The sequence below is a fragment of the Macrosteles quadrilineatus genome, unplaced genomic scaffold (assembly GCF_028750875.1).
Source record: "Macrosteles quadrilineatus isolate MER2022 unplaced genomic scaffold, UCM_ALF_1.0 Scaffold_2__2_contigs__length_208266976, whole genome shotgun sequence".
Taxonomy (NCBI): domain Eukaryota; kingdom Metazoa; phylum Arthropoda; class Insecta; order Hemiptera; family Cicadellidae; genus Macrosteles; species Macrosteles quadrilineatus.
In genome coordinates, this window is record NW_026542595.1 from 158,172,420 (window position 1) to 158,181,539 (window position 9,120).

The 9,120-nt window shown below is 31.4% G+C and overlaps 1 protein-coding gene across 1 annotated transcript; it reads left to right on the plus strand.

Annotated features, from left to right (window-relative positions):
- The first annotated feature begins 327 nt into the window (after window positions 1-327).
- LOC128986808 (endocuticle structural glycoprotein ABD-5-like) lies at window positions 328-8,876 on the plus strand. Its single transcript, XM_054407339.1, has 3 exons — window positions 328-435; window positions 3,749-3,867; window positions 8,616-8,876. The coding sequence occupies exons 1-3, from the start codon at window positions 421-423 to the stop codon at window positions 8,794-8,796; spliced, it is 315 nt and encodes a 104-aa protein (XP_054263314.1). The 5' UTR covers window positions 328-420; the 3' UTR covers window positions 8,797-8,876.
- The last annotated feature ends 244 nt before the right edge of the window (window positions 8,877-9,120 follow it).

Sequence of the window (9,120 nt, forward strand, 5' to 3'; positions counted from 1 at the left end):
ATAGTTTCTATTATGTTTTCTTTTCATTTATTTAACTTATTACTTATTCAATTAAACTTAGTACCTCGCAAAAATTTATGAGTTTATACATATATTTTTTTTATAAAACAGATTTTTCGTTATAAAAACACTCTCATAACTCGAACACGGTCTAACATTCAAATCCATTCTACTGCGATGCACTCATCATTAAGTATTTGATGATGCATGGCAAACAAATAGAAAATAACACTGAATACAAAGTTGATTAAGAGCAATGCAAACAGAGACGACCGTGGGAGTGTGGGTGGATATTATGGGGGGAGTGGGGCAGGGGGGCACCGGTACCGGCTACAACAGTGACTTCGACCTTTGGTTACGTAAGGGCTGAAGCTGGTATATCTGTAGAGAGGGCAGCAACAGGGTCAGTCCTGCTCCAACATGCTGACAAGGCTGGTGAGTACATAGAGTATGTAAATAAGTGACTTGTATAGAGTATACACAGATGTGGACAAAGGGCATTTTTGGTAAAACCATCACAAATAAATGGAGTAGTTAAAAATGTTTAAAACTTTACACAGTTATAGTTAGGTAGGCCTAATCATTTGTTTTAAAATATTTGTTTCTTATTGAATATAAAAATGACTGTTGATAAATGAGATAAATTGTTTACATTTTACATGATGAACACATTTTGTCTGGGTTTCTAATAAAAATTATTAATAACTGAATATAAAATATTCAAAATAAATTTTACCTTAAGATCTTTAATGGTAGTTGAAACAAATATGCTTTGAAATACTCTGGAGAAGGGTGAAGTTTAAAGTTGTAGGTTGGAGGGGCAATGATGTATGTCGTAAATGGTACAGTAAATGTTTAAAAAGCATAAGTGCAAATGATATGTTTTGTTTAAATTACAAGTTATGAAATATCTGGTACTGTAATGTTAATATAGAGTTACTATAAAATATATTTAATTGCCCCTTATCAAGTTTTAAAGTGTTTAAGGGTAAAATTAATTTAATATATATAGTTAAAATACTGAGTTTCCTGTAACCTAATCTCCTTATACAGCTAGAAAATTGAAATTAAAACCTCAACCCGTGGAAAAAAATTGTTAATAACTTATCAAATTGTACTGAATTAATTTTTGTACAATGGGATACTTCGGGCGACACTTAGAGCATTATCATTCTGACAGTTGTTTACTCCTAATAACAATTGTACTTGATGATTACTAGTTTTTGATAGCGATCAAAAGTATAATATTCATTTGGAAATTTGCAAACAGTTGACTCAGGTCATACGGATTCGCATGGAAAAATAAATTGGTGCAAAATGTTAGCAGTAGGAATCCTAATTTAGTTCGACAAGATTACAGAATATACACTATTCTATTACACCTATTTATACTAAAAATCTTAAGGGGTACAAGTTGGCTGTTTTTCACCTACAATATCCTACAAATGAAAAAATGCGTATGTGATTGCCTTGTATAGCAAAAAAACAAATATAAAACTATTGGTAATGATGTTTTATAATTCTGATTAGATCCTATAAGAAACTAACAAAACACTGTTTAGTCCCTACTAAAAAAAAAATAATATTTACGTATAAAGGTTATATTTTAACTTTTAATAGCTTTTTAAACTCTGTAAATAAAAAAAATACACAACCTATCATCACAGGGTGAGAATTAATTGAAAGAGGAGATTCTAAAGTTTTGTTTGACACCACTTTGGTAAACACAGTTGCAAAATTAACCTCTAAAGACATTTTTAGATGTTAACTACGATTGTAAATTTATTACACACTTCTACCTCACTGAATCTCAAAACTTCATACTGTACGTTGAATTGTCAAAAGTTTTAATTGTGCCACAAGGGGTCAATTAGTTCTACAATTTACCGCCCAGTTGTGCACCGTTACTGTAAGCTACGAGGAACATGACTTCGAAAGAGCACAAAGTGTTCTATGTTTTAGAGTTTCATTGATTTTGAATTGTGTAATTATTTTAAAATTGTAGTTAAAATGTTAAAATGTCCGTAGAGGCTAATTTTGCAACTGTTTACCAACGTTTACCAAAGTGGTGTCAAACAAAAATTTAGAATCTCCTCTTTCAATTTTGATTTTTACCTTGTGATCATAGGTTGTATAATTTTTAATTTATAGAGTTTAAAAAGTGTAAAGATAATTACCTTGTGTTGAGTTACCTTGTATAAGTATGTAAAATAAGAAAGTGATTTATAAAAACTTTTTTAGATATGAAATTAACCTTTTCCTAATATGTTTTCCCGAAAAAAAACGAGAATTATTTTAGTAGGCAGATTTTGTGTAGGAAAACACATCTGATCACAAATCCTCAAACAAACAATGCGCTTTATGATTCTCACACTCATACTTTAAACAATGTACACAGTAAGGCTAAGCATTGCGAGGGAACGAGATAGTGGCAATTGAATGACCTGCGCTTTCAGCCATGAAGGTTTGCATGTTTTCAACATTATAATTAGCCTGTCAATGGGATAGGTACACTTCGAGTGTGGGAAACCTAGCTCTTCCCAAGTGAGCTATGCTGCTCGCTGTAAGCACAAATATTTAAAATTGTAAGTTAAAGATGTCTGTATGTATATTGTAATGTGTACGCAACGCACTTTTTACATTACTAGTTTTAAAAGCATTTAATTTTATCCCCTTGATCTGTAAATAAATTTTTCTCTTGTACTTTGTTTAACAGATGTTATTAACATATGTTATATTCATTATTAATTTTGTAAACAAATTTCAGTAATTCAATACACATTTTTTTTTCACATCACAGTGTTTTTCATTTAATCTAAATTTTTTCTATCAAATATTTATTTCAAGAAGTTCAATCACAACAAAACAAACAACTAGGTTACACATTGTTGTGATAAATCTACGCATACTGTTAGAAAAATATTTACCTGTAGATGTGCAGAATACCTTAATAAATTAAAATAGGCTGAAAAATAAGAACAACAAATAATTTTAAATTAAACTAATTTACATTTACCTATGTGTTGCCATGCTGGCGGAGAAATAACAACGAAATATATACAGAAAATACAATACAAAGGGAAGAAATTCCAATCACGTGTTTTATTTACAGTGTGGAGTGAAAGTGGATAAGTCTGTACACTGAATATCTTTGGTCAAGTTTTCGACCAAGAGGCAACCTCTAGTATACTAGAATTTTTTTAATTAGGATTAGACGTATTGGACTGTTAAACACTGTTTAAATTTTCCCCATTAAATGTATTGGTAAATATTGTGGTATGAGCTTATGCAAACATATAAAAGGAAAACAAAATTAGATGATAAAAAGTAATTTCAAGCCACATAAGTTCAACCTAAGGTTAGTATTTATACGGTCACGTTAGGCTTTTGGTTGTACTTTTATGCTGCGTACTAAGCCATCTAAATATACATATCACTGAAATAAAAAGTAGGTTGTAATGTTATAGCAAATACTAGCTCAAGTTATTGACAACTTTTTACAGAACATAATTTTGAATCATACAACAATTAACTTTAATTAATTATAGGGCATTCAATAAATATATTAAATTACTCTACATAAACCCCACAAGGCAGATAAATTCTTCAACGTGTTGCATTCAATTTAATAGAAAACATTTGTCAACAAAAAATCCACTTATAATGGACATCTAATTCAACTAAAGTTATTTACTCATATTTGTTTTGTTTATTGAATGCAAATTTCAAATTCCTCAATCTGTTGCAGGTTTTGGTCTGCTGCGCCGTCGCTCTCGTAGTGGCCCGACCCCAGGGCGCCCCTAGGCCACCTGCCGAGATCTTGGAGTACGAGAACAACAACATTGGAGTCGACGGGTACAACTTCAGGTAAACATCAAATTAATAATCATGAGACTCTATAAAATATCATGAGACAAGTACTTCCGAGGATGAAGTCCTTCCTCATAGTGAGGAGTATTATTCATTTGTTCAAAATAATAGGTTTTCGACTACTCTGGCTAAAGAAGGAGTGGATCTTGGTAAAAAAGGCGATCACCTCTATCCGGTCTACACCCATATTTCACTTACACAACCCTAAAAACTAAGCCCTCTAGTGTGTTGACGTCGTAGTTAATCGATTAAATACAAACCTTTAATAGCACGTCTGAAATGGAATTAAATTAAGCTAAATTAAATTTTTTTTTAATTATTCAGGCAAATTTAGGGCCACATGCCCATTTCTTAAAGTTGTCATAAACCGTTGATGTAACAAAAAAAATTGTTATACGGAATATGAATACAAAATGAAATAAAGATTTTATTAAACCAAAACCTTCAAAAAACAATTTTACTGTGAAAAAGACGATTTAACTAATACCTATATTTTTTATTATTTCATGTTATCTTATTTACGCTTGAATAATGAGTTGATCATAGAGTTTTATTGTATATTGGACAATTTCATAGCAAAGTGGTTTTGCAACATAGATCATAATGACATATTCACGTTTTGTGAATAAACTAATAAAATAATAGTTTTTAGATTGATCCTGAGTTTATTCGACAGACTAGTGAAAAGCTCAAACTAATACAACTCTTATATAAAACTGTAAAAAACGTTTGATTATTAATACTGCACAGTACATAAAATTCCATCTCGGAAATTTTACCAACCAACTCGTAACCACAAATACTTACCATGGCTAAAATAAAAGAGAGGTAAAATAAAATATCCACCTCTGATATAAAACAACGTCACACACGTTGATGCAGTTAATTAATATTCCCTGACGGACGGTATTTAATTTTATGCTTGAAACCCCACAATTATAAACGTCAAGGTTCATGTTTCATTATTTAGTTATAAAAATAACATATTATAATATGGTTTTCTTGTGCTATTTAATACACTGAAACGAAAGCAAAGACTTATTTTCTAAATTTAATAAAAACAACCCTTCACCCCCACAACCTCAACTATAATGAATGTTTTTCACAACCATTCATTAATTTAATTTGTATAAGGTAAACGTTTCTTATGGACCAATTATTTAGTACGTGAGGGAAATTATAAATAAACTCTATAAGGATTAAAATATGTAACTGTGTTAGTACTTTTTTGTTTACTGTTTTACATACGAGAAACAAGGCTGTGTATCCAGCCCCAGTCCAGGTAATTTTTCTTTTAGGAACAACATCGCTTTTGTACTAAAAAGTTAAAATACTTATACAGTACTGTATAACATCAAACAGTGGACTCAAACAACACAGTGAATCAAACAGTGTGGACTTGTAGTACTGTCTTCAGTGGATCCCAATGTAGAATCCAAATAACTAATCCCAGGTTTCAAGCTTTTTATGAATGGGTACTTTACAAAATTAATCATCTTTATTGCTAGAGTCGTGAAGAGTCGTTAAAATCACATAGTCTACACAAAAATTCGGGCACAAAAAAATAAAATATGTTCGTCCAATTGTTAATAATACTGTTTTTTAACTCAACAGTACATCATGTATGACCTTACACAACCGACTAATTTTGGCACTAAAACGAGGTTAAAAAATCCACCGAATTGTATACACACTAAGGATACTTGACTTGATGTGTTTTCCCAGATTGCATAGGTCATAAAGCAATGAAGACAATCCGCAAACAACGGTGAGGCAATGCAAGATGATTGCGCATATGGCACAACTAGTAGGTGACGCAGCATAACTCGCTTTATAAGTAACGCCAGTGAATAGGCAGTACATCACATTGCGACATCCGCCACGTGAGCGCATGCGTGTTTTGTGCGCAAGTGCGTAAGCAGACGATAATGCTTGGTGACCTTTACATTTGATTTGAGTACTACGTGTGCATTGTTTGACTCTTAATTATGAAATTGGTCCCTGGATAGTTTGAATGAACAAAAAAATTAGTAAGGTGTGGTAATGACTCGGTTGTTTTTTGTAGTTAAATCGGTTACTGGTAACTTGAACCTTGTTTTGTAAATTTGATTTTGGCGAAAAAAAAACTCAAGTTTTACTTAGAGAGTATATCTTTGTTGTATAATGACGTAAATGAAATGTAAATGACTATGCGAATAGCGAATACATGTTTTAAATTTAAGTTTGCACTATTCAAACGTTTAGAGAATAAAAGTGTGTGAATGTTTGCGATACTAAATGTTAAATTTAAATGTTATAATTTTGAAAGGACGACCACTCTGCGTGAAAAAATCAACCAGTATTTAGGGAAGAACGTATGTATTTTCCTCATAGGAATATAACCGGAGATTTCTAGGCTTAAACCAAACGTAGTGTAAATATGATACGATTCCATCTTTACACAAATACAGAAAGATGCCAGGATACGTCAGAAGGTCAGTAATACAAGTCAAGTGATAGAATTAAAAAGTGTCAAACTTTTAATATATATTAAAACTTTTTAAAACATATACTTAGATACCTCTTGGCGAAATGTTTACCCTTAAGAATTGTTTCCCTGCGATGCATAAGAAGAAGCAGCACACAACTGTAGCGTGCTTCTATTTATAAGTACAGTATTAAATGTTCTGAATATTGTACACACAGTGATCCAGAAATAAATTCTGTTTACAAGTTTGATCCAAATTTCAATATTTTGGCTTTGCAAACTTCTGCGGTTTTGGGTAGATAATCAGAATAAAATAACGTAATACGTCCAAAAACTTAGACCGTACCACAAAAAGCGTCAAAGTACTTTTAATGAAAAAATGTCACAATATTCTAAACTAGGCTTTAAATTGAATTAGTGTAATATTCCGCATAAATATAACTGTATTATTACAACTTATAGCCATTAAAGCCTACTCAATATTCTGCATTACACCAGGCAGGACAGTTATAATTTAAATGCTAATTAGTTGGAACCTAATCACCTATCCATCCTAATATAACAAGCAAATGATGACTAAATGATGCAATCGTTGTAAAAACTGCCGCAACATCGTTAGGTTTCAAAATGATGACGCTATATTATGCGTCCTGAATGAAACCGGCTTCTTCTGCACTGTTTGACCATCAAGTAAGTTACAAGATTGTGTAAATCGGTGAAAGGGATTTCATGACCTTAAAGATAGGTCAAAGATAGATTCTATGTCTATTAAGTTGTTATCTGGAAGGTTTTAAGAACAGCCTTTAACTATTTTAAATGTTGTTAGGTAATGAGTATTTATGTGTTGCGGTTTCAGTAACCACAAAATATAGCCTAGGGTGTTTGAAACAGCTGATTGTTTATAGTACTCGATTAACAATAAGAATTCTTGATCATAATAAACTTCCATTCTTTGATGGTTTGAAATTGGACTAACATGTTCTTGGTTCATTATATATCATTGAATAGTTCTAGCTAAAGCTAAACTCAGCAGGTCTTAGTCAGTTACAACTACAAGTTACACTTTACTGCTTCCACTCCAGTATTTACCCTACATAAGCCTAAAATATATGCATATAAAGGGAGGTAATTGTCTAGTAAAATGTTTAAGTGATTACATTGCAATTGAATTAAAATTACAAGCTTTCGTAAGCGTATTGATGGTGGTTGTGTATTGTTTGAGTTGATTTTGACAAATGACGTCACAAATTTGTTAACAATTGAATTAAAAACTTATTAACACCAATCTTTCATAGTTATAATAAAAATACCTTAAAATCTTTTCTTCGAACAAGATTAAATCCAATTATAATATACTGTGACGTTAGTACATCTTGGACTACTTACTGGCAGTATGTTTACCTTTGTTAACGTATAACTAAGATTTAAAACCCTTTTAGCAAATACGCATTTATTACGCAAAGAAAACAATTATTAGAATTTAATATTTTTGGTATTAAAATAGCATACTGTCAGGACCCTAACGCGTGGTCCTGACAGTATGTTATCATGATACAAAAAAAAATTAAATTATAATAATTTTTTGTAAGATTGTATAAAAAAGACTAAAGTTTTCTATGTCAAAAAGTCAAAGTTATACACGCTGCTTTTAAACGTATATAAGAGAATTATATAAAAAGATATTTAAAATATAGATAAATATTTGAATATGTTTAATATGTTGAATATATATAGATCAAATATTTAAGAGAATCTAATGCAACATTTAAGCCTTCAAGGTAAAATTGATTACTACTTTAGTTAATAATTTTCAGAAACTGACCTAATTGCTTGGTATTAGACTCCAGTTAGGTACACTAGGTAAATAGACATCACACAGTCACTCTTATTGCCTCTTAATATATCAGAGGAAACACCAATCGTAACGTAAAATATACAGTACAATAACACTTTTAACAAAACAATGCCTGTCACTATTGCTCATAGCGAATTTTTCAACGTTACTGAAGTTAAAATAACACCTGCTGGTATGACTTTTCCTATATTTGCTATCTTCAGACCAGTGATATAAAAGCATTGAAATAGTCGTGTAAAAATGCCACAATGTTGGTAATTAATTCGTAACACAAGAAACGTTTAATTATAATATAACTTTATTAGTCACAAGTTTACTGACCACCGAGGGGTACAACACAGTAAACGAGTATGTTTATTTGACCATTATAAATACATTTACACATGCAACTGTTATTTATTATGAACCTATTATTTGTCACAGGTTCCAGACCAGCGACGGAGTTGCACGCAGTGAAACCGGAGTGTTGAACAACGTTGGAACAGAGAACGAAGCCATGTCCGTCACTGGTGACATCAGCTTTACGACTGACGACGGCAAGAAAGTAACCATCAAGTTTGTGTCCGACGAGAACGGTTACAGACCCGTTGTAACCACTTCGTAACCAGTTCCAGCCCGCTCAAATGTTGTAATATAAACATCATGTATAATGTCACTTGTACAGATATAAATATTTTTTTCCAATCGCTTCTATTCCTTGAAAATTTTCATTTGTTTATGGTATTTCCGTCAGTGTATAAGCTAAGAATACGAATAACTGATATGCTAAATGAACTTATTGAACTACCTATATGCAATATCCCAGAAGATTTGTCTTAGGTAACTAATTAAAAATAAATCCTAGGCACTATGCAGTAAAATAATTTAAACGTACTGTTTGGATGATTTCACTCATTTCTTGTATTTATTATTTTATTGATAAATGACT